The sequence below is a fragment of the Dermacentor variabilis genome, chromosome 7 (assembly GCF_050947875.1).
Source record: "Dermacentor variabilis isolate Ectoservices chromosome 7, ASM5094787v1, whole genome shotgun sequence".
Taxonomy (NCBI): Eukaryota; Metazoa; Arthropoda; class Arachnida; order Ixodida; family Ixodidae; genus Dermacentor; species Dermacentor variabilis.
Window position 1 is genome coordinate 29,325,075 of NC_134574.1, and position 25,941 is coordinate 29,351,015.

The 25,941-nt window shown below is 46.1% G+C and overlaps 1 protein-coding gene across 1 annotated transcript in view; it reads left to right on the plus strand.

Moving 5' to 3' along the window:
- The window catches only part of LOC142588993 (uncharacterized), a 113,416-nt gene that overhangs the window by 57,879 nt on the left and 29,596 nt on the right, over positions 1-25,941 (plus strand). The window contains exon 5 of the mRNA XM_075700787.1: positions 21,557-21,643. Coding sequence (XP_075556902.1) covers positions 21,557-21,643 — 87 coding nt within the window. The remainder of the gene's footprint in view (positions 1-21,556; positions 21,644-25,941) is intronic.

Consider the following 25,941-nt stretch of genomic DNA (forward strand, 5'->3'; position numbering starts at 1 on the left):
TCAAACGCTCTCCTTGTTGATAGGAAGCCACTTTTGTTTGCTTGAAAAACGAATAACATTGCCTACATTGAGCGGCTTGTCGTATCTAATTGGCTGACAAGAGGCGAGGAGAACGCTCAAGTGGAGAGGGATTCACTGGGGCAGAGCAAGTGCACTGAAAATTGATAACCGGATGAAGAGGGTGGTGCCGGCGTCTGCGATTGGTCGGCTTTCCCTTACTTAGTTCGTGGTGGCTGGTCGAAAATCGCGGCGGCATTCAACGGAAGCTTCAAAATGATGCTAAAACTGACCCTCAGCAAAGAAAAATTGGTAAAATGAGGTGGCAAATGTGCCGAAAGGGATTGAAAACGTTACACGGCCACGCAAGACGCTTTATTATACGCAAATACACCCATGCTCTCCGGCAGGTGCGAGTAGCCAGTGTCTCCGCGATCGGCGGCAGCCATCTTTTATTCCTTTCGGAACAGGGCAGCCGGCGGCTTTTCCGAAGAAAATTCAGTTTTGTTCGGCATATTAATGCATCTTTATCGCGTACACGTCACTTTCACGCAGTGAGTTTGTGCGGTTTTGTGACGTCGCGTTACAGGCAGGTGAAGTGGGTGCAGCCCGATAACTTTTTACCAATAGTCGAGGGATAATGGCGAAAAGGGGTTGAATCAGAAATAACTGTTTTTCTTTTTTCTGTCAAATCATGCATGATCAGTGTGTACAAATAATATCAGTTGGGGAGGTATCGCGGTTTTCGTGACTTCGCGTGACAGACAGGTGAAGTAAGCGTGGTCGAGAAAAGTTTTTGATCAATCGTGGAGGGCTGATAGCAGTATTGGAATAGTTTTACGTTATAGCGCCCCAGGTCGACGAAAAGCTCCGCGGCGAGATCAACCAACCGTCAAAAAGTGCTTGGGCATCTTCCGTAGTCTAGGGGCCCTATAACGTAAAGCTATTCCAATATGCTCTTATTCCAACCTCCTGACGTCAAATTTGTGTAACCGCTGACGCAAGCCTCGGGCGGTGACCCGCAGGGTTGTCTCAAAAAAGCAATCAAACGTTTTCGTCGTTTATTGGAGCTAACTTTTGTTCGCGTTAACAACTAATACGATTGCCTACAGTGAGCGGCGTGTCTTATCTAATTGGCTGACAAGAGGTCAAGGGCACGCTCAAGTGGAGAGGGATTTGATGGGGTCAAGCCAGTGAACTGAAAATTGATAACAAGATGAAGAGGGTGGTGCCAGCGTCTGCTATTCGTCCGCTTTTCCTTACTTGGCTTGAGGTGGCTGGTCGAAAATCGCGGTGCCATGCAACGGAAGGTCAAGAAGGCCGTTAAACGGATCCTTAGCAAAGAAGAGTTGGCAGAACGAGTTCGTAAACGTGGCGTAAGTGCTCGAAAACGCAAAAAACTTTATTTTCTACAAATTAACCCATGCTCTCTGACAGGTACGAGTAGCCAGTGCCTGAGCAATTGGCAGCAGCAATCTTTTATTGCTGAGGGATGAGTGCAAAATTGTATTGAAGAGTTTGGAAAGTTTGGAGTAGCTTTACATCATGGCGTTTATGTATGACATCAATAAAATGACATGGCATGCATGTCAAAACATGATTACCTCGAATCTCGTGCATGACTATCATTGCATGTGCGTATGTCAAGACATTACCTCATTCCACGATGGAACTTGTATTACGTTTACCTGAACAAAGTCACAAAGGCCAAATACCGTCTCCTACGGATATACGATGTCTTTGACCGGCTCTGCAGTGCAAAGTATTTTTAGTCAATGGACATCTCAACGGGCTACTGCTATATCGAAGACAACGAGAGTGAATAAAGCACGACCGAGTTCATCGCGCCAGAAGGCCTCAACGAATTCAACTGTTCATGCTGTTTGGTCTTTCCTCGGCACCCGCAACTTACCAGCTGGTAAGGACAACATATTGGATGGCTTGAAATGGCAGACCTGTTTATTCTACCTCAATGACGTCGTCCTCTTTCCCTCAAACTTCGAGGATAAGTTTAGCTCTGTTGCTACAGTCCTTAATGCCATTAGGTTATCGGTTTGATTATGAATACGGAAAAACTCTTATCTTGGACCACGTCATCAAAAGGACAGGAGTCACTCCCGATCCGCCATTGCTAACATTCTGTAGGCCTTGATAAATAATTCATGGCGCAGGTTTTTCGGCATGTGCGCCTACTCTAACGCTTAGTCAAGAACCTCTCTCCCGCCACCACGCCTCTGACTCTCCCGGAATCCGATGTCAAATTTAAGTGGGACACACCGCAAGGTGAGGCATTTCATTAAGTAAAAGGACGCCTGGAGTTAACAGATGTACTCGCCCACTTCTAAGATGACGCGGATACTGAAATCCACAGCGATGCATGCAGCGTAGTCCTCGGGGCTGTCCTAGTCTAGACAAAACACGGACTTGAAAGGGTCATATATTACGCTAGCTGGTTGCTGTATAAAGCGGAAGTCAATGTATTATCAGCGAATTTAGTATACACCCGCTTTTGAAACAGACGCAGCACAAAATGCATCCCGAAGACAGTCTCTCGTGCAAAAGATGAGTACCTTGGTGGAATGATGAATGTAGAAAGGCAAGTATGAAACTAATTAAAACGTGGGGCATTCTCCATCGACATTGTGATGCCGAGAACCGCATTGCATTCAAACACATCAATTCGCAGGGAAGGAAGACGCGAAGGTAAGCAAGGAGCTGGTGGGCTTGGTAGCTGTGTGAAAGCACAGTCTACTAATCCGTTCACCTTTACCATGCAGACACTCACCGTCGTCGCCAGCGCGCTCCTGGTGGCTCTCCTGCCTAGCTGCGCCGTACCTGCACCGAATCCAGCTCCCAACTGCTTCGAAGATGGCTGTCACAACTGGCGCCATCCACTGACCAATCTGCACGTTACTGTCCCGCCACCAGATGCCGCAATCTTCAATCCAGCCTGGCCAATCACAACAAAACAAACGTCAACCTCAGCCGCTATAAGAGAGTGCCACCCGTCTGCGCCGCTCTGTGGGCTCGGTAGCTGTGTGAAAGCACAGTCTACTAATCCGTTCATCTTTATCATGCAGACACTCACCGTCGTCGCCAGCACGCTCCTGGTGGCTCTCCTGCCTACCTACGCCGTACCTGCACCGAATCCAGCCCCCAACTGCTTCGAAGATGGCTGTCACAACGGGCGCCATCCACTGACCAATCTGCACGTTACTGTCCCGCCACCAGATGTGGCAATCTTCAATCCAGCCTGGCCAATCACAACAAAACAAACGTCAACCTCAGCCACTATAAGAGAGTGCCAGCCGTCTGCGCCGCTCTGTGGGCTCCGTAGCTTTGTGAAAGCACAGTCTACTAATCCGTTCATCTTTACCATGCAGGTTGGTAACTTCAGGTTATGTTTTGTAAAAATCAAGCAATTACTTCTTAGTACAGCTGCCGAGCCCGCACTGCTGCGTTGTTATTATTGTCGAATGTTCGCAAGTGATCCGTTCTTTAATACTTTTGGCAGGGGATATTGAAACTAACCCGGGACCCACGCTAGATTCTGTGCTCGCTGAATTAAAAATTGTGTCCGCAGGCCAGACCAAACTAATCTCCGAACTTCAGACTGTTAAAGATCACCTGCTATCTACGGACGTAACATTGACTGACATATGCAAGCGTTTGGCTGACCTTGAATCAGATTACAATCGGCTCTCAAGCATGCGCACTGAATTACCTGACCTCAAAACTTTAGGCGCTACAATAACCCGCCAGTATCATGACCTTGAATCCCGTATAGACGACAGCGAAAACCACTCACGCCGAAACAATCTGGTATTTTATGGCATTCATGATCCCAATCCTAAAGAATCCTTCGCTGATTGTGAAGCAATATTCATTCGTCACATCAGCGACAACCTTCAACGAACAACCGATCCTTCACATATAAAACGCGCACACCGCCTTGGACGCCATTCGTCTTATCGCGTCCGGCCTTTGATCGTAAAATTTAACTCATTTAAAGTCAAACAGTCAATTTTATTCGAAGGAAAGAAATTCAAAGAAACAAATTACAGCGTTGGTGAAGATTTCTCGCCCTCAGTCCGGCATGCCCGAAAGCATCTAGTAACCTTCGCCAAAACAAAATCTACAGTATTTAAGTTGAGCTTCAAAACATTGTTCATTGGTTCAAAACGTTACGTATTTGATCAATCCTCCCAGACAGTAAAGAAACTAACGTTGCAATCACCACGATGTCAATTATCCTCAAACACACCCCAATCAGCACCGCAAACTACCCTATATCTTTTCGCAGTTTTTACGAACATACGCAGCTTTATTTCAAACGTGAATTCGTCTCTAATCTTGTCTCATCCTCCAGCAGCAACTTACTCGTATTAACAGAAACATGGCTTAATAGTGACGTCACTGATAACGAGATCCTGGCTGACTTGCCGAATTTTCAAGTATTCCGCAAGGACCGCGATGGCAGAAAGGGAGGAGGAGTACTCATAGCGGTTAGCCAGGAACTACCATGCACATTGATTAATCTTTCATCCGGTCTCGAGATGTTATGGATAAAATGTCAAGCTACACCCTGTTCCGTTTTACTTAGCGTGTGCTACAGACCCCCTCAAAGAAACCCTGATTTCCCTGGCAAACTTAATTCCGTACTAAGTAAACTTTCAACCAAGCACCCGAATACACATATAATCTTGTTTTGTGACTTTAATTTTCCAAATATTGATTGGCCTAACCTAACTGTTGACGGAGGATGCCACAGCGAGGCAATCGAGTTTACAAATGTTTGCCTTAATTTTAACCTTACTCAAATCATATCCAAACTAACCCGTGTAACCCAAGATTGTGAAAGCATTTTAGACTTAATACTAACCAGTATCTCTGAAACCATAAAATACATCTCATACTTGCCAGATATAAGTGACCACAAAGTAGTTCAAGCCGACTTTATAATTATTCCCATAAAACGACAAACCACCAAAAAGACCATACGACTCTACGACAAGGGAAATTCCACCGCTATAAATAACGAACTAAATCATTTTCTTCCAATATTCGAAGAAAATTTTCATTGTCGCTCAGTGCATGAAAACTGGACGCTATTTAAGGGTAAAATAGATATATTAGTCGACAAATTCATCCCTAAATTTAGTTTCCGTGCCTGCTCTCAAAAACCATGGCTAACTAAAACACTTAAAAGACTAGAAAACAAGAAAAAAACGCCTCTTCCGCTCCGGCAAGCTGCGGGATAATGAATATGCGTGGCTGAAATATTATACAGCTGAAAAAACATACCTAATGGCAATGCGCAACGCTAAGCATTCTGTTTTCCACGCAGACTTGCTGAAAATACTGACTACCAACCTAAGAAAATTCTGGCAGATTATAAACCCAAACCACGCATCCACTATCGCTCTTACGAAGAATCAGGTGAAGTGGCCACCGAATTTGAATGTGCTAATATGTTCAACACCGCCTTTTCATCCTTATTTAGTAAAGAAACCGACATGCCACCCCCTGTACAATCCAACGTCTTCGGAACTGTTATGCCGCCAATTTTGTTTGTCGCATCTGGAATTTCTGCATTAATTGACAAACTTAAACTATCTTCATCAGCCGGGATCGATAACATTAACTCAAAATTTCTAAGGAACACTCAAAACATTTGTGCATCATTTTTGTGTTCACTGTACTCACTGTCACTTTCCATGGGCCAGCTTCCTGCCGATTGGAAATACGGAAAGGTCATTCCAGTCTTCAAGTCAGGTATCAGAGAATCACCGCTAAACTATCGACCCATTTCTTTAACCAGTATGCCGTGCAAAATCATGGAGCATGTTATTTACACACATATCATGGACTTTCTCGATTCGAATAACTTCTTCAATCCTGCGCAGCATGAATTTCGCAGAGGTTTTTCGTGCGAAACTCAACTGGCCATGTTTGCGCACGACTTACATGCAAACTTAGATTGTAATTTTCAGACTGACGCCATTTTTCTGGACTTCGCGAAAGCGTTTGATAAAGTACCCCATAAGCGCCTTCTACTCAAACGTTCACTGTTAACTCTTCACCCCGACATCATAAATTGGATGCGTGAATTTCTAAATAACCGCTCTCAGGCTGTTTTCGTGAACAGTACTACCTCTGCTTCCCTTCCAGTAACATCAGGCGTTCCGCAAGGGTCCGTACTTGGCCCGCTTTTATTCCTTATATACATTAACGACCTACCAACGCATGTATCTTGTAATATCCGAATGTTTGCCGATGACTGTGTTATTTACCGCACTGTTGCCAACGCCTCCGATCAATTAACCCTTCAAAGTGATCTTAACTATGTAAGGCAATGGTGCGATCATTGGCTAATGGAACTTAACCCTCACAAATGCAAAACCTTATCTTTCAACCGCCGCCGCTTTCCACTTGTTTTTTCATATGCGATTAGCAGCGTTCCTGTCGAAGCAGTTCAATTGTTTAAGTATCTGGGAGTCACTTTCTGCCATGACCTTTCTTGGGCTTTGCACGTCACTAACGTCATATCATCCGCAAATGAAGCACTTGGATTTTTGCGACGTCATCTACATAACGCAACTACGGACGCAAAATTGTTAGCTTATAAAACTCTTGCGCGAAGAAAATTGGAATATACTTCACCAATTTGGAACCCGCGGCAAGCTTATATTCAAGACGCCCTTGAGTCACTTCAAAACCGTGCCACTAAATTCATTCATCGCTCATATTCTTATGATATGAGCGTGTCTTCACTAAAATTAGAATCTAATTTACCCCTTCTCTCATGTCGCCGCCGTATCGCCAGTCTTTCTTTATTCTATAAACTTTTTCATAGCTCGATGGGTATCCCGCCATATATTGTTCCACCAACACGCATATCTAGTCGCACTGGTCATCCGCTTCAAGTCGCGCGCCCACGTGCACGCACCGTTACCTTTTCTACGTCATTTTTTCCTCGTACAGCTGCTGACTGGAATGGCCTTCTGGGCGACACCGCTGCCATCCCTTGTCCATCCACCTTCATAGAAAGCGTCACCAATCCACCTTTCCCCATAGATTAATACATGGTTTGTGCTTATTTCTGTGTAACCCACCCCTTATGTAATACCACGTTACGGGGTCTTTAAGGAATAAAAATGAAATGAAATGAAATGAGGAGTGCAAGATGAAGGTTTCTCTCCGCTATTACATCATGCACACAAGGCATGAAAGCTTGGGATGGACTAACAAGGCTGAAGGAGCAGCAAATCCATCCTTTGCCCTCGGTGAATGAGCAGGAAACTGTTTGGAGGACCAGGCTGATGCTTTTGGTGAGCACTTTGAGTGCGTTTGCGGCTCTATGAACTTTTACTTGTCTTTCCTGAAATTAAAAGAAACGGAAGAGCGGTAGTCCTTTGACCGCACCTCTTCTATCTTCATGGAAAGTAACATGTCATCCATGTGTCGAAACAAAGCCACGATTCCGGCTCAGTAACAAGCTACGCCCGGTAGCGCTAACAAGTTGCTTCTGCAAGTTGTTTGAAGAAAGAATAATTTCTCGCCTTCTACTTCACCTTGAATCAAACAAAATGCTTTATCCGTACCAATGCGGATCCAGAGAAGGCTGGTCTGCAACCGATCATGTCGTGGTTGCGGAGGCTAATAGATGGAAAGCATTTTGCCACTTTGACAGTATCTAACTAGCCGACTACGTCCTAATGCTCTCATGGTCGTTTCTTCAACATGGCAGGTGCAAAATCGGCATAGTATGAAAAGACTGTGCGACGAACATGAATGATAGGTCATGACACGAATGTGAGGACATGCGCGTGATGTAGGACATGGAACTGCCGCCTCCATCTTGGTGCTCTCGTCGTTTCGTTGACTTAGTAGGCTCCCCGCACACTGCTTCGCATAGCATCCGTTTTCACATGGCGTGGGATTTGCCGGATTTTATTGGTGATGCATTTGTCTCTAAACAGTTCATTTTTATCGATATTTCTTTACATGGAAAAGGTCAATGACACCACGTGGCGATATGGAATGCTCCAAGACCTGTCACGAATGGGTATCAGATGCAACATGCTGAGTGTAGTAGAGAGTTGGCTTTAGGAACGTACATTATGGGCAAGAATGGGCAACATAGTCTCGCGTCTATTTACGCAGGAAACTGGGGTTCCCCAGGGAGGCGTCCTCCGCGCCTCACTTTCAATTGTAACTATGAACATGCTACGTTATTCATTACTTCCTGCCATTTTCGGTTCTCTTTCCATTAAGTGTGAGAAACCTCAGCGGAAAACTCGCTGCCCCAATTCCTGAAAATCCACTTATGGCTCCAGCGAAGCCAATGTAACAGGAGCCCTTGCAGCAGATAGCTTATGACACGTCTTTTGTAGATGTGACAAAGAACGCCCCGGAAATAGACATAAAAACGGATTTCCTGGAACGCTTTTCTATAGACTCCTGCCCCGAATTCTACATTGATGCTTGAAAGTCACACACCGGCGTTGCTTGTGCTAAAGTCGACCCATCCTTCACACAATCGGGCTGTTTTCCACCGGAAGGACGTATCTTTGCAGAGGAGGCCTATGTACTCTTGTGGGCTGTACGACACATCAAGGAAAAAAATTTGAAAAGTCCATAATATTTACAATTTCATTAGGGCATCGTCAAAAGCTTCATTTCTCTTCAGAATCATAATAATCCTTCTTTACTGAACTTTATTCGCCCCTCTGCATTTTGCACGCATCTCATAAACATATCCTATTATGCGGGCTAGCTTGTCCTCTAGTTTTTTTTTCTTTCTTTCATGGTATTTATTATAGTTGCATTCAACCATTCAACCAGACGTTCACCAGTTCTGCATAGTCAGAGAATGGAGGGCACAATGAAAGTCACACACAGAAAAGGTAGCGTTCATACTGTGAGTAGAAACGTTCGTGTCACTTTAGAAGGGTGGCAAGGATAAGCACCTCAACAAAATAGGGTACCAGTCCGGTTGTACACCGAGTCCATCATAAACCTGCTTTAGGTGTAGTGTCATTTGGATGAAATTTGCCCTTGTAGGTACAACCGTTTCGGCGTTGCGGTCCATCATTCGCGTTTTCCACAAACTGTGCATTCCCATTACAAAAAACATATGGAAAGGCGCACTATTATCACAGGTTGGTAGCAGGTATCGCACAGTATGAGCGTTAATCTCAAAGTCTTTCTTTAAAGTCCGTTGGAGGACATCCCAAAATAGGATGGCGTCGGTGCAGCTAATAAAACAATGTTCAATTGTCTCTGGTACATCACAAAGGCGACAGTTAACAGAAGAGACAAAGATACCCTTTTTTGTAGCCATGTTTTAACCGGTATGGTTTCACTATGAACTTTATAAAAGAATGTGTTCTTGCAAGCTTTCATCCGGAGGCTTTGTTCTGTGTCGTAACTTATCGGCGTATGTTACGACACATTCTTCAGATGTGTGACCAAAGCGTCGGCAGGTTTCACAACGCGGGGTTCTGCAGTTTCGATGAATGTGCCCCACCCTGTTACAGCGCAGACAAAGTGGGGGCCGGCCTGGAATTAATACGAGACTCTGCACTCCAAAAACAGGTAGTAGATGAGGAACGTCCCCCACGCTCACTCCATCAGCAAGAGTCAACACCACGTCCCGATTTAGCGTACGCATTTGTTCCATCTCCGATACTCCAGCTTTCTGCTGATATAGACTTGACTTTCCCGTAAGCCTGAAGCGCATCTCGAATGTAGTCATCTTCCAAACGCTCAGGAAGCCACAAAAGCTTCATTTGAACTTCCCTGGGCTCAGGATCAATGACGACGCAGCGTCTACCTTTTACGGATAATTCCCCGCATGCGACTAGCTTTGATTTTGTCATCCCTGATTTGCACCATCCGCACGTGCGACATCTGAAATTGTCCGATGGAACTTATTTCCTTCAGGTCAATAACGTTCCGAAGGGCGTCTCTGAAGTCTTGGGCTCTGTACGGTCGACCACTTAAGTCAGCATGCAGGAAAACGGAGTCCACAACCAGCTTACCGGTAGGAAGACGGGGTAACACAACACGGTAGTCATTGCTGCTGGCTGAAGCCTCAGCAGCACCTCGGCCAGGGGCCGATAAAACCTTTGAAGCGGAGAACATGAGAAAAGCGACCGTTCGTAACGCCTTCTTCTTCTTTCTCCCCTAGTCATGTCCCCTAGCTTGTCCCCTAGTCATGGAGGGTAGTATCCTTGACGACCGTATAGCCACATCACTAACTACAAAGACTTGTAATTCTTCCATAGCTGTCCCTGTCACATATTTAAAGCTCTTCCCGCGCAGAAACTTAGGACTATTAGCAGCGTACGTGGGGCACTGAAATATTTAAGAAACGCCATGCTATTATGCCAGAAATAGGAACCAATAGCAAAGATCCCAAAGACTGGGGTTATTTTCTGCCGCTATAAGATAGGTTCTACTCATGGCACTCATTCCTACCTATTAACCGGTGATGATCCTCCTGTCTGCGATAAGTGGGGCACGCCGCTTACGGGTCTTCACGCCTTGATAGGGTATCAATAATAATAATATTTGGGGTTTTACGTGCCAAAACCATTTTCTGATTATGAGGCACGCCGTAGTAGAGGACTCCGGAAATTTTGACCACCTGGGGTTCTTTAACGTGCACTTAAATCTAAGCACACGGGTGTTTTCGCATTTCGCCCCCATCGAAATGCGGCCGCTGTGGCCGGGATTCGATCCCGTGACCACGTGCTCAGCAGCCCAACACCATAGCCACTGAGCAACCACGGCGGGTTGATAGGGTATCAAGAAATAGAAGCTGAACAAAAAAGTACATTTCCCCGACATACCGGCGACACATTCCCTTCCACCCCGCAATATTCTTCGTCGTGGAAGCGATATTTCCCAATAGGTTATTTAGCGTGTTTACCAGTTGGTTGGTACTTTGCACGTTATCAAACAAAGGCATGTGTAGCGAGTCTTCACATTAGAGGCTGCGGCTGCGATAGCATCGTTGCAAAGCACATGGCACATAAACCCTTGAGCTCAAGGGAGGTATGAGGGCAACGGTTAGTCACGTTCCGTACATCATGCTTTGGTAACAGAACTTTTACGTTCATAGCAAAAACCACTACACAATGTCAATATTTTATTGTCTGCACACTTTACGCTCTTTAGAACGGTGCATTCTTTAGACATCTCTGCATCCAAGTTACATGCACCATTCACATCCTCATTGACAACCCCGACAGTTCTCACTTTCTACGATAGATGCTACATTCCCTATTTCCTGAGTGGCGCTCTTTGGCTATATCTGGGCTTGCACCAATGAAATGAACACATACAATATCATCATGTGTGCTACATGGGACGTGGCAACACTATGACATAGGAAGCTAGTAGGCTGTAAAGTGAGGACTACTTTAATTTTCCCTTTCTTTATTTCAATATTTGATACAGGGAACGCTTGATTTTCTTTATGCTCCCCTGGCTTCATTGTCCATAGGATTTATGTTATTGTGATATTAAAAAATTCACCGATATTTACAATGCTTCCTAATGTAAAATTTCAGTTCAGCTCTATACGTGTTTTAATTACGCGATATATTTGCTGGCGTGGAAAATCGTCTCATGCGGCACGTTACAAACGGAGCAAAGTGCCGCGCGACTGCCTCACTAACCTGGAGGTCGCGAGAGCCAGCGCGTGGGCGATGCGTGGACGCGATTCACAGCAGCTGCCATTGAGAAACCTCCCAGACGACGCGCGCTATTCTGGCGCCATCTCGCAGCCATCGTCGCTGCATGCGATTTTTTTCTAACGATATCCCCATACCCTCCTCCGCGTTCCGCCTAAGGTTCCGATGCAGCCTCCTGTCCGCTTTCCTCCACACGTCTTTTGTGCTGCAGCACTGCCGCGTTGGCTTCTATTTTTCGCTGTGCTCGTTCGCGCGGTTACGCTATCGCGGATGCCGACGCTCGCCGCAGGAACGGGCCCCTAAGACCTGCGCTCTAAAAGCCCCCGCCCCATTTTTCCTCGTATCCTTCTAGCTGTCCTAATAGAATGTACATATTGCATAGCCCACAGGTGAAATTGGAGGCCAAGTTAAAATTTGTAAACTTATTTGAACCTAAAAGTTCAAACAATGACGGTCTGTGGTTGTTACTATCATTGCGCCACACTGAGTGAGAGTGCGGTTCATCTTTAGGGCTCGAATACACCAATAGCAAGCTTCGCGCTACGATGTGATGAGCGTGGGCACCGTCACGCTGCATGCAGCAGTGTGCTTGTCCTGCATCTTCGAGCAATATAATTGAGGAGAGGACTTATCCTGCCCTCACCCGCGTGTGTGAGCGGCGATTTAGGGTCCCGCATAAGGCGAGAATGAAACCCATTTGGATCACCCTGCGGTGATGGCACGAAGGTGACTTAACAGGATCACAGCGTGAAGCAGTTGCTACGATATTTTCATGGCTTAACAACGCGGAAAACAAGTGGACGAGACATGAAAACAAGGACGAGAAATGCTCGTCCTTGCATTCGTCCTTAGTTCCTGTGTTTCCGGGCCGTTTCTCGCAGGGGCGTGTGCGTGAGAAAGCACTTGATGTGTTGCGACCCCACGTACGATAGAACAAGAGGGCTGGACCCTCCCGCGTGTAGCTCTGCTCGGCTTAGCCGTGTCGTGCAAAAGGGGGATCCTGGAGGTTGAGTCGATGCCGGATGTTAGGCCTCTAAGGTCCCCCGACGGAGGCAATACGCTTCCTGGGCATCTGCTTACCATAGACAGCACCTCAAGACTGACCCACCTGGGGGAAATCTGCACTCGCCTTTTCCTGTCCCCCCGTTTAATCTTTTAGCTTTCTTTTGCTGTTTCTTCTTTCCTGTCTACTTATCATTTTCCCCCACAGCATTTTCGGGCGGAATCTTTCTGGAATCGATATTTGTGCAACTTTGTTAGCAGTTTTGATAGCTACCTTGCTGACAGCACGTTTCGTGTTAAACTTTGTAATGTTCAGTCTCGAACATAGACTCAGGAGAGAGGTGTAACACAGGGTGCTTTGCTGAGCTCTCTGCGCTTCATTATCAAATGAAACCCCTACATAGTGTAACACTTTGCACAATATTTTACTCTATGTGGACGATGTACATATAGATTTCAAGTCTTGCAATCCCAGCATCGGGGAGAGACAGCTGCAGCATGTTCTAAACAAAGTGAGCGGATGAAAATTATAAAAAACAAAAGTACATGTTTTCTGTTCACGAACAAGGAACATATTTTACCAGAACCAGTTATCAACCTTAATAGAGAAAGACTGTTGGTCAGCTTTAATCACAGATTTTTAGGTGTTATCTTAAACACAAAATTTAATTTCATTTTTCACTTGAAATATCTCAAAGCAAAGTGCCTGAATACTATGAACCTGCTTAACCTGCTGTCTCGAACAACCTGGGGCTGTGACATTAGCATGTGTAAAAGTTTCGTACGCTCACGGTTCGATTATGGAGCCGTGGTATACCGTTCCGCAATAAGGAGTGTCCTAAATTCCTTGACCCAGTCGACAAACTCGGTATACACATAACAACGGGTGCTTTCAGAACAAGCCCTGTGGAAAGCCTGTACCTCGAGCTCAACGAATCGTCCTTGCACGTACACGGAACATATTTCTGCTTCTCGTGCATAATACAGGCTCGTGTCACTGAACTCTATTCGACTTGTCTTCTGCCAGAATTAACCATAACCTCCCTGCCGTTCGCGCTCCTCTACCTTTGCGTATAGAAGAACTGGCTAATGAAACTAGCATTCCCCATCAAGAAACATTCCTAATGCCTTCCATTTCTCATGCGCCAGTTTGGGAACGCCAAGATTTTCAGTGGCATATGTACTTTGTCGCAATACCAGAACATGCGCCGGAGGCACATACATTCGCACTTTCTTTTACTCCAGGCAAAGTACTCCTTCGCGGAATTCCGTACAGGCGCTTCAACGAATGCCTATTGTGTACCCTGTGCAGCTCTCAAACCGTCATTTTCAACATCCTGTGCATTTATTCCCAAAACTAGCTCTTGACAGCGAAGGTATGTGGATACACTGCAATTTAGTATGGGCCACAATGACCAAAACTTATATAAATATGTTTCTCGCACTGCAAAAGAAAATTGTTCGAATAATCGCCAGTATTGATAATACAACTACCTCCAAGTTTGCTTTTTAAGCACATAACATTGTCGGGGTCAACCATTTGTATCACTTTAAGTTGTCACAAAAAATGTATTTTTCGACGGCATCAATTGCCGATTTTTATTGAACTCTGGCATCTTTGGACATACTTCATGCTAACATACACACAAGAACTATTAATACACGGTATAGACCACGTTTTCGTACTAACTATAAATTACGAATGTTGTCTTACAACCTGCCCCATGTTCTTAACACATATAAACACACAATAATATATACCAAAGCTGTGCTGCGCAAATATATTGTTCAAATGTGATTTTATGTCTTTCATGCTTTGCTTGATTATTCCTAATTAATTCTTAACATTGTATGACCGGTTGAGAGTTTCTATTTTCGATTTTCTTGTATAATTTTTTTGCAATATATTGTTACACTCTGTATGTATAACTGGTGAATGTTTTCTCTTTATTGACTGTAATTATTGTATGTGTGTCTGATTTTGTACCACTCGTGTGCTACTGCTTGTAGAGGTTTTCTGGACATAGTCAAGCTGCTCATGGAGCTCTTTGCCAGAAAACCCTCCAGTTGAACCTGGAGAATAAACCTACTTACTTACTTACTTACTTACTATTTCTGCTGTGAAACATATAAAGCAAACTCGTATAACAAAGGGTGTCATATTTACAGGTATATTCAGTATTGTTAGTAGCAAACTGTGTATACAAAAACACAAGAACTCCATTCTCAATGACGTGTACAACCATCTGTGCTCAACGTACATGTCCAACCAAATATTTTTTCTTTGTTGAGTACAAGGCCAGAGAGGCCTAAAGGGCGATGCCGCTACTAACGAAAAGGCTTCCTCTGTAGCTTTTTTGTGTTGCAGACATTATAATTCCTGTACTTTACCAAGACTATAACCCATTTCTACGACATGAGCTACGGGAGTATTTCCAGAGGTCCTGACATCAAACAAACTGTAGTTAATCAAACCAGAAATAGAGAACTCGGTCTTTCAGAAAACAAGACACCAACAAATACTACATTGTAGTTTAGCATTTAGGCACACCTACAGTATTAACTCATCTGTTCTATAGGGAACTGCTTTCCGACATGTATCAGGCGCGGAAATAGACTTAAAGTCCTTCCCTTTCTCGTTCAGTGCCCATTAGTAGAACAGAAGAGCAAAAAGTACTTCCCGTATTGGGGCCGTCGCCGTATTGTGGCCCAAACCTAAATGCGGTCGCTGCGCTGGTACTCGCCGTAGCGTCGTCGAATGTTGTAGTGCCGGTTGTCGATCTTCTGCTGGTTCCTGATCCTCAGGCTAATGACTTGGCGGGCTTTTACAGTGCGCTGGAGAAAGGTGGCGACGTCAAGATTCTCTTCATCAGTGACGTACGTCAATATGACGCTGAGAGACGCCCTCGGGTTCATGCCATAAACCAGCTTGAATGGCGTCATTTGAGTTGCTTGTGACACTCCATGCTGTAGGCGAATGTTACGTACGGCAAGACCACATCCAAACTCATGTGTTCGGTGTCGACTTTCATTGCTAGCATCAAGGGTCTTATTCAGGAGCCCTATAAGACGATTCGTCTGCGGGTGGCAGGCAGTTGTCCTCCTGTGGCTTGTCTGGCTGTTGGAATGAACGATAATGATGATGATGATGATAGCATCCGGGATCATCCGCTGTGTCGAGCGGTTGGATCATCATGTAGGGCGTGCAGTGCTTCTGTACGAGAAGGTAGTTGACGCGGACAGGTGTGTTCTTCTTTACGAGAAGGTTGCTTTGAGTCAACGACGAAGACAATCCTCGCGTAAATGCCCTCGTGACAATGTAGGGCTCCCTTCCAAATACTCGATGAGGCTTTTTATCTCCGGGTCCGCTCGTAGCTGGTTAGCGATCGCTTCTGCGCTTATTATTCCAAATAAGGCGTTCTGATCCTCGTCATCTTGCGGCGCCGGGTCAATGGGGGCGCTTCGTAGGCGATCGGCATCAAAGTGTTTTCTTTCGGACTTGAATATTACAGTGACGTAATATTCTTGTAGTCGGAGGCTCCACCGCGCGAGCCGTCCTGAAGGGTCCTTTGAATTCGCAAGCCAACGCAATGCGTGGTGGTCGTCGACGACTTTGAATGACCTATATATAGGTAAGGGTGGAGTGGTGCTGTAGCTCAAATGACGTTGAAGCATTTCGCTTCGGTCGTTTAAATACTGCCTCCTGCTTTTTAGAGAAACAGGCTGGCGTAAGCTATTACCCGTTGAAGTCCGTGTTTCTTCTGGACTAGGACGGCACCGAGGCCTGGGCTACTGGCGTCAGTGTGGATTTCGGAGTTGGTGTCCTTCGAAGTTCGCAAGCCCCAGTGGCGACTGCATGCGTCGTTTGAGTTCTGGAAATGCGTCGGCGTTCGGCGTTTCCAACTTGAACTCGAAATCACATTTATTAGAGGGGTCAGCGGCTCAGCTATGCGTGAAAAGTCCTTCACAAAGCTCCCCTAGTAGGCACACCTGCTATGGAATCTACGTGCTGCCTTCTTGTCGATGGCGTGCGGGGGTTTGTGATAGCAGCTGTCTTCTGTGGGTCGGGGTGCACTCTAGAATGGCTGATGACGTTCCCAATGAAAAGAAGGTCATCATAAGCAAAGCCGTACTTTTCCGGCTTCAGAGTTAGTCCTGATGACTTCATGGCCTCTGCTACTATCGGAAGCCTACTAAGGTAATCGTACAAATTTGTGGTAAAGAGGACCACGCCATGCAAGTAAACAAGAATGGGCTGCCAATTAAATCCTGCTAAAACCGTGTTCATCACGCGATAGAACTTTGCAGGCGCGCAGCAATGTCCAAATGGCATAACCTTGAGCTCATAGAGGCCCTCTGGCGTGATTAAGGTGGTCTTTTCGCGATCTGTCTCGTCGACATTTATTTGTAAGTAGTCAGACTTGAGGTCCATCGACGAGAAATATTTAACGTTACAGGGCCGATCCAATTCGTCATCTATGTGTCGGAAAGGCTATACTTCCTTCTTCGTGATCTTGTTCAGTCTAAAATAATCGACGCAGACACGTAGGGATCCGTCATTTTCTTCACCAAGAGTAGAGCAGATGCCCACGGTCTTTTCAATGAGTGATGCTGTCATCCTGCACTTCGTCGACTTGTTGCCTAATAGCTTCACATTCCCTCGGCGAAACTTGGTGAGGGCTGTGGCGTAATGTCCAAGCGCACTGTTTTATTATTATGCGATGATTTGCAACTGGTGTTCGTCGAATCCTCAATGACGTCAAAAAGCAATATTTGTATATTGGGAGAAGACTTGTCAGCTGTTGCTGCTTACTCAGGGGGAGACTTGGATTTATGTCCAAGTCTGGTTCGATAACTAGGGTATTCGCGGTAGTTGCAGCAGAATTCAAGAAGACAAACGCATTGCTGATTTCCAGAAACACTTCCATGTTCGTGATCGCGGTGCTGTTGTTGAGGTGCTTGAACTCCTTGCTGAAGTTTGTCAGCATCACTTTCGGTTTCCATGCGCACAGTACAGCGATCCCTTTTGCGACTCAAATTTCACTATCAAGCAGTAGACATTGGTCGCCCTCAATGACGCATTCTACGTCTGCGGGTGTTTCGCTGTCGACGGAAATAACAATGCTGGAGCGAGGCGAGATGCTCACTTGATCTTCTAGCACACTCAAGGCGTGGTGACTACGAGAGCTCTGTGGCGGTATTGATTGATCTTCCGAAAGCGTTATCGACTTCGACTTCAGGTCGGTGATTGCGCAGTGTTGTTTCAGGAAATACTTGTCGAGAATAACGTCTCCTGAACACTGTTGGATGATAATGAAGGTGCCAGGGTATGTCCGGTCGTGAACTGTAATTCTTACCATACACATCCCAGTCGGCGTGATTAGGTGTCCTTCAGCAGTCTGAAGTTGAGGGCCTTCTCATTCATTCTTGACTTTCTTCAGCTTGGCGGTGAACAATCTACTGATGACGGAGTAGACAGCTCTCGTGTCCAGTAAGGCGGTGACTGTCTGTCCATTGAGAAGCACGTCAAGGTCGGTGGTTCTTTGTCTAGCGTTGCAGTTAGGTCTTGGCGTCAGATCACGCAACATCGCGTTGACATGTGACTGGTACGTCACGTCATCAGGTCTTTCGTCGGTGCATGCTTTGCTTCCAGGCTTCGTCGGGATGGCTGCGTGTCGTTGTTATGTCATCAAAATTGTCTTTTCGGTGCCTTTATCGGCGGCGGAGGCTATTTGTCAGTTCGAACAGCAACTGCACCTCCATCTGGTTTGTGTTTTTAGTATTCCGTATCTGGGCTTACGGGTCAGCCCCGTGCTGGGCCAGTATACTAACGGGGCTGCAGTGACAGGCAGCTGCCTGGTGATGGCGAACGGGGTGGTTGTCGAGGGCTCCACTGCGTAACGGCCAGGTAGTCGGCGATATCCCCAGGGCGTTCAGCTTCCTGAGAGCGTGTTGTGCTGACGCCGAACCCTCGCTGTCCCATCTCGCGGTGAGGACATCGGCGTTAGATGTGGCCGGCTTCTCTGCAGTGGTAGCAGGGCAGACGGTGGTCGGGGGCGCGCCAAATGCCTGTCGGGATCGGAGCGTTTCGCTGGCCCACAGGTGGCCCACGTGGGGGAGGAGGTGGCGGCATCTGGCGATGGACTCTCAGCGTCCTGGTGCCCGGGCGCGGTGGGGAATCTGACAGTGGGCTGCGACGTCCTACGCCATCGCTCCCGGCTGACGCTTCGGCGATTGACGTAATCGGAGTGATTGTTGCAACTCCTCGCGTGCGACGTCGGCAATCGAAGTTACTTGTCTCTGTGATGAAGTGACCAACTTTTGAAGCTCCGCCCTCACGAGCGCTCTGATAGTCTCGCACAGGGCGTCGGTGGCCAGTGATTGAAACACGGCATGGTTGCTTGAGCTCTTGCTTCGATTTATTTGCCAGTTGGGCATATCCACTGTCTTCTGCATGCTGGTGACCGCGCGAAGAAATTATTCCACGGTTTTTGGAGGGCTTCGTATCATTCCGTCGAAAAGTTCCTGCTTCACCCCACACATAAGTAGGCGGACTTTATTGTCCTCGGGCAATTCCGGTTTGGCGTGGCGGAATGAGGATCTCCATGAAGATCGCGATGGTCTCGTTAGGCAGCTACACTCAGGCTTCTAGAAAAGCTTCGTCTTTTTCCTTCCGCATTATACTCATAAATGTCTCCCATGAGCAATTGCGGAACAGGTCCCTTGTTGTTACGGTAAATTTTCAGTTACCAAAGCATATTCTGACGGTGTCTTCTAAGACGAAGTATACATACCGCGGCTTGTCGTCGGAAGTCCAGTTGTTAATCGTGGCGATTGTTTCGTAAGTTTCCAGTCAGATTTCTGGATGTACAGTCGATTATACATGGGCGTTCGGTGGCTCCTTCGGCTCTTTCAGCCCGCTAAGGGACGCAGGGTCACCATTGGCGTTGACTTGGCAACGATCCTCCTGGTCGTCATAGGCAAACTTTCTTGCTTCGGGGGAGTCCTTGCATCCAGCGGCTCCATAGCTGGCTCTTGGCGACTTTGGTGTTGCCTTCCCCGTTTGGGTTTGAGTCACGCCTTTGGGGCGGGGGGGGGGGGGGTCAGTCACATGAACGCAAAGCACCTCATCCAGATGTCACACAGTAGTCATACCGAAGAAAGCCGCGACACTGAGATGACGAAATGAGCGTTTTATCGGGCGAGCCTTTGCCTTCCATAACAGGCTACATTCAATGAACGGGGATAGCGGTGAACGCAGTCGCCAATGAATAAAATTTGAAATGCGCGGTCGATCGCGTCTGCTTCTATACGTGAGCCATCCAACGTTCCAGACTAATCTCTAGTGCCCCCTTATCTTCTAGAATGTTTTACGCATAGAGCGTAGCGCATACAATCACATTGCACATGCTTCGGTGACAAGAGAAAGCAAAAGAACCGTTGATAACATTCGAGTAACCTCTGATAAACGCGGGCGTGTCCCGTGCTGCGCGATGGCATTTGTTAGGCGGAGAAAAATGGCCACCCAAAAAAGATAAACAAGTGCACGTGCCGATACATTTGCGCCCGGCATTCTTTTTACGCAATGACCCTATATTTATTTAAGAACAGCACTAACTATTTTAACAGAAACCAATACGATAGAACTCATTTGGCCAGGGGTTTCATAGCACAGCCTCTGCTTCGAGGGTGCAGCAACCATGCAGTAACTTAGAGAGCAGATGCCTCACAGCCCTTGTGCTTAAGGGCTCTGCTGCGGTAATAGTGCTGCTATATTTAACGCGTATTATTAAACAGTTCGTGACAAGGTACTTTGATAGCGATTGGAGTCACTGTTCATTGGCATTATTTTAATAGACAAATATGTTAGGCCATATAGAGCATATACTTTTAGCCCGATATACAGGCATCTCGCATCCACCGCTTGCAAATCATGTTGTCATTGTCGTTCAAATCCGAGTATCATTGGGCATTTTGGCCATTTCTGGCCCTTGAAGGAAAAAAAATATGGATCATCCATATCCAGCACTGTTTCACCACGACCGTAATGCTGTTCAGGGAAACCGATGGACCGCGCTCACGAAGCAAGATAACGAATGCGCCGTTGAACGTTGTTTGCTCACCCAGTCAGTTGCTCACGTACCGTTACGCCTCAAATTCCCGCAACTAGTTCAATTGTACTATGCTCCGGGCAGCAGTGCTTCTCACGTGCTTTTCGCGTGCTTCGGCACGCGGCAGTGATATGATTCCAGTCATGTGACACGAGTTGAGACTACTCGTACACGTGCGAGATATTGCGTGTTATTGCGTGTTATTGCGTACACGTGCGAGATAGTGCGCGTGATGTTGCAGGTATCGGCTTTGCAATGTCATTCGATGCCATCTCCACCCAACTGGTCAACAGGCGAAGGGAAGATAAAGGTTGTCTTGCTCAATGACTGTCGCGTTCTTGTTGTTTCTGCGAAAAATTGCACTAAATGCGCTGATGGGCGCGTGTACTCGGCGACTCTAGCAAAAATAGCGCTAACAGGTATTTCTACAACGGAAGATAAATCTTGCCATGTTGCTGGAAGAATGGTGAAGAGAGGATATCCTAAAAGGGTAAGCGTGCGCAGGCAAGTAGCCGTGGCGCAAGTGTGTTCGTACCCCGAAGGGAGACGAAGCACGTTTTCAGAGAGTATGGCGTTCAGGAGGCAGTAGCGGTTTCTGCAGAGAACAGTAAATTGTGTTACCGTGGATCCTTTTTCAGTGCTGACCCAACTGCAAGAAAGAGAAATTGAGTTAAAGAGAGCAGATTGTGAGGATTATTTGTTGGTGACATATGTGTGATAGTTTTCGTTTACTCTCTTCAGGCACGTCATTATTAGAAAGCACGTACATCAGTTACGTGCTCTACAGCGATGGCAAATGTGTACTGACTGGAGTCTACAACCAGACGGGTAAGACTGGTACCTTGACTTGACTTGACAGTCTGCGCAGTTTGTCTAACGCATGAGGTTACGCATCGGTTTTGAACTTACATATATGAAGAAACCCGTTATATTTGATCGGTAGCTACTGCAACTACGCCACCAGGTCACTGATGTCTAGCATCAGTTCGCTTATTGTGACTGTTTCTTCGTACGTCTGTGTCTCAGAGGGGCGGTACAGTTCTGTCTACGGCGCAAAAATTGGCAACAAAAGTGCAAGATTTGCAATGTGAACCTTAACGGATTATTGGGAAGAAAAGGCGAGTTCAAATGCTTAAGTATTAATCCCAAGCTAAGAGGGTGTGGAGTGCAGCAAAACTAATTTATTCGCCATTTCTTTGGCTAGCGCACGACAATTGCATTTATATTTTGTTTGTTTATTTTATATATTTACACTGTCAGTCCCAGCAGGTTCATAACCAGAAGGTCATTTACATAGTTATCTCACAATGTAACAATAATAATTAGCACTATATTAGGGGACACACAATATATAGGAAATTTGCAAAGGCAAACAATACAGTAGGCAGAAAAATGACATTATACATTTTAATACGGCTACCAAAAAGAAAGAAGTAATCGAAAAGGTACACAATTTACAAACTTAAACCAAATGGCAGGAAATAAGTACGTAATAATAGGTGGCAGTAAATTTAACCGCAATAAGCGTTAATGAGATAGTCAGCGAAAGAGGAATGGTGGTAGGTAATAATTACAACATCAAAACAATTTGCATCAATATAAAATAGTGCTCAGTAATCGCAAGTGAAAGGAGGTATAAAAGTGAGGTATACAAAAGAAATAGTAATCCATATGACACGTTTTAGGCATCGTTAAATAAATTTAAATGGCACATAAATAAATGGTGACACAGGTTCGTCATAATTGCGAAGCATGCAATTCATTTACGGCATGTTAAAGAAATAGATAAGGTCGGGCTACTTATAATACTGGGGTCCTCCTTGTTCCATTCGCGCGTCATTAGAGGGAAAAAATGAATGCTTATGACTTTCGGTATGCAATGGGTGTACGTTTAATGATAGCGAATGTTTATATCGGTTGAGTTGTGTTTGTCCTATAGATAGGTATTCGGAGAGGTATACTTTAAATAATCATGAATAAGTTGGGGGGAGGAGAGATAATTTTTTATTCGTGCAAACTTGGCTTGGTTTTTAAGGTCACTATATCGGCCTGCTTTGGCAATCACGTGGGTGAGTATGTTCACCTATATATATATATATATATATATATATATATTGCTACGGAACAGCCGCCACAGTGAGGCTGCACTGAGGAGGAAGAAGACGACGCGGGCCTGCTTAATGCGTGCGTCAATTTGTCGTACAAAAATCCCTCAGTTACCTGATCCTAGGTGCCTAGGGAAAGCATCGTTTAGGGATTTTTGAGAAGGCGCCCAGCGATGTCGTAGTGGCGTGTTCGTACTGGGCGTGATCGGTCTCTGGGCCGCGCGTTGTTCAACATTGCTCATGTGATTGTGCGTGCGTTGCTTGTGTGTTGGTTCTAGGTTCTGTGTTACTTGGTGGAAAGCCGTGAGTAGTGGCGGTGCGGCAGTGCGGATTTGGCCTCGGTGAGCTCTGGCAGTACAGAATCTGTGTTGTGTGACCCGTGCTTTCTTGAGAACCCGGCGGTGGAGACAATTGAAATATCGAACTGGCCTAGCACCTCGGCAGCGAAGTTCTGCAAACCGCGATGTGGCGTCGCCGTGTCCGACTTTGCTTAACGGACATCGAGGGATATGCTGCTCGCTGCCAGATCATGTAAATGCAACTGCGTCGACCGCCCACTGTTCAGCGCTGAATGTGTGTTTGTTGTGCTGTGCTTGAAACGAGTGGTGCAGCCGGGCAGCGGGGGTGGCGGACGAGCAGAGTGGCTTAGGGGCTCCGTTTGCGCGTTGATAGACATGTGCTCCCGTCTTTGTCTCATTAGCGGCTGTCGCAGGATTGTGGTGTGCTAGCTCCTTGCCTGGTATGAAGTTTACGACGCTAACACACAGCATCTTCACGTTTTACCGCGCTAAATGTCATTTGCATGACGGCCGAGGGGAAAACTAGACATATGTCTATGTTCTTTGACTTTGTGCATTGTAAATGACGTTCTATTGTGGAAGTTCAGGGAGTCTTATTACGCCAGGAATGCGAACATAAACATGAACACATGTGTCTGAAATGTTAAATTACCCATAATACCCTTTACGACTAATAAGCGGGCTACACGGCCTGTGTGAATCAGTTGCGGTTTGTTGCGACGCTCTTCCGTGTGGTAGACCGTTGCATGGTGCGCGTTTATTTCTGTACTGTTGTAAAACCCATTTGTTTATTCACTCAATACAAATGTACGGCGTCATCGCCGCAGTACATTTTACTCCCTCGGTGAAGCATACTAAAAGTGGGAAGGGGCCGCTATCAGCCAGCATAGTATGTCCACTTAGGCGACCTGAGAGGCGGCGGGTGCGCGAGTGTATAATTGAAGAACACTTATTATGTCCCGTGACAGTGACCCCTTTTCACTTTTAGTATGCTACGAAGTCGTGAAACTTCACCATGATGTCCAACAAAAAGGCCACGAAGTCGTTTTTCAGTGGGTACCTGGCCACTGAGGAATCAGTGGCAATGAGTCCGCCGATAACGCTGCTCGCACAGCTCATCAAGAAGAGCACAGCATTCCGATTCAGCTTTCGAGGACTGACGCTGCAAGGCAGCTTCGACACCTGGCACGTAGCCTCACAGTGACCGACTGGAACTCGCAAAACTTACGACTTACACGACTACATCGACTAAACCCCTCCCTGCAGCTCCGACCTCCACCCGGACTTCCTCGACGTGAAGCTACGCTTCTCTGTCGCCTTTGGTTAGGAGTGGCCTTCACAAAGGCATACTCTACATTAATTGGGGTGACTGACAGTGCAGCATGCGAGGTCTGTGGCACCGAAGAAAACATCGACCACCTGCTATGCCACTGTCCAAGATATGCTCTAGAGCGACAAGAACTTGCCAAAGCTTTCCAAAAACTGGACAATCGGCCGCTTTCTGTGCAGGTGCTGCTGGAACACCGCCCCCATCGCCCATCGGCCCATAAAGCGGTGAAGGCACTTTTGTGTTTCTTAAGGACGACGGGTTTGTGCGACCACCTGTGACTATTAAGGCAATTTCTGTAAAACCGCACGCGTCAGCGAAATGCCACAATTTGATTCTTTCCTTCCCTCCTCTCTCTCCCTGTGATCTTTGCTTTCCCCTTTCCCATTCCTCCGATGTAGGGTAGCCAACCGGACGTTATTCTGGTTAACCTCCCTGCCTTCTTCTTTTCTCTTTCCTCCTCCTCCTCCTCCTTCACCACAGTACATTGCTTAGGCTTCACCGAGAAATATTAGTGTATTGCTAGAAAGATAATCGTAAAAAGTCTGATTATGCAACATTTCTTTTGTAGCTTGCTACACCGCAATACAGGGTTGTAAATAAGCTTCGTGCAGTAAAGCATACTAAGAGTGGAAAGGGCACATAGGTTTACACTGTGCTCATTATTTTCAATTGTGACATAATTTGCAAGTACATCTGTGCTCGTGGTAAGCTTCATTGACAATTCTTTGTACATTACAAATTCATATTGCAGGGAAGCTTATAAAGTACTTTCGCCATTTTGTAACATTATTCACCTTCAATGCAGGAGCACAATGCGGATCCATGCCGATGATTGTGGCTCGACTGCACATGCTCTTTGAGAATTGATTAGTTGTTCATAGTGCACTGGTACTTTACTGTAATCTGGAGGGCTCAAGTTGATATGGAAGCAACAATTTTTATTAAGGGGACAAGATGTTGCTGAGATGGCTGCAGCACAGCTTTTTTTTTCTTCCAGGCACGTTTTTCTACTTAAAGCTTCCATTGCAGTGTTTCGAGCCTCTTTGAACCAGCACATAGTGTATATGAAAATTGGACACTGATTGGGAACATCACCTAACTTCATGCCTATCTATAGTACAAAGATGTAGCACGACCCGACAAAATAAATAAGGCGGTGGGCTGCAGCAATACTAAGTGTTAAATGGTGCTTTATCCTTTCCCTTGAGTTTTCTGTTTTTATGGATCCTTCGCAGTAACCATGCGAGTTCCGAACTTGAGCTTGTTGGTTTCAAGTCTCATGGTTGTTACTAACAGAACAGTGTGATAAACGAACAAGGGCTTGGAGGCATCCGTTCACCTTGCTTGCCTCATGGTGCTGCTTCATAAGCACCGTGAGCATCCACGCTAACT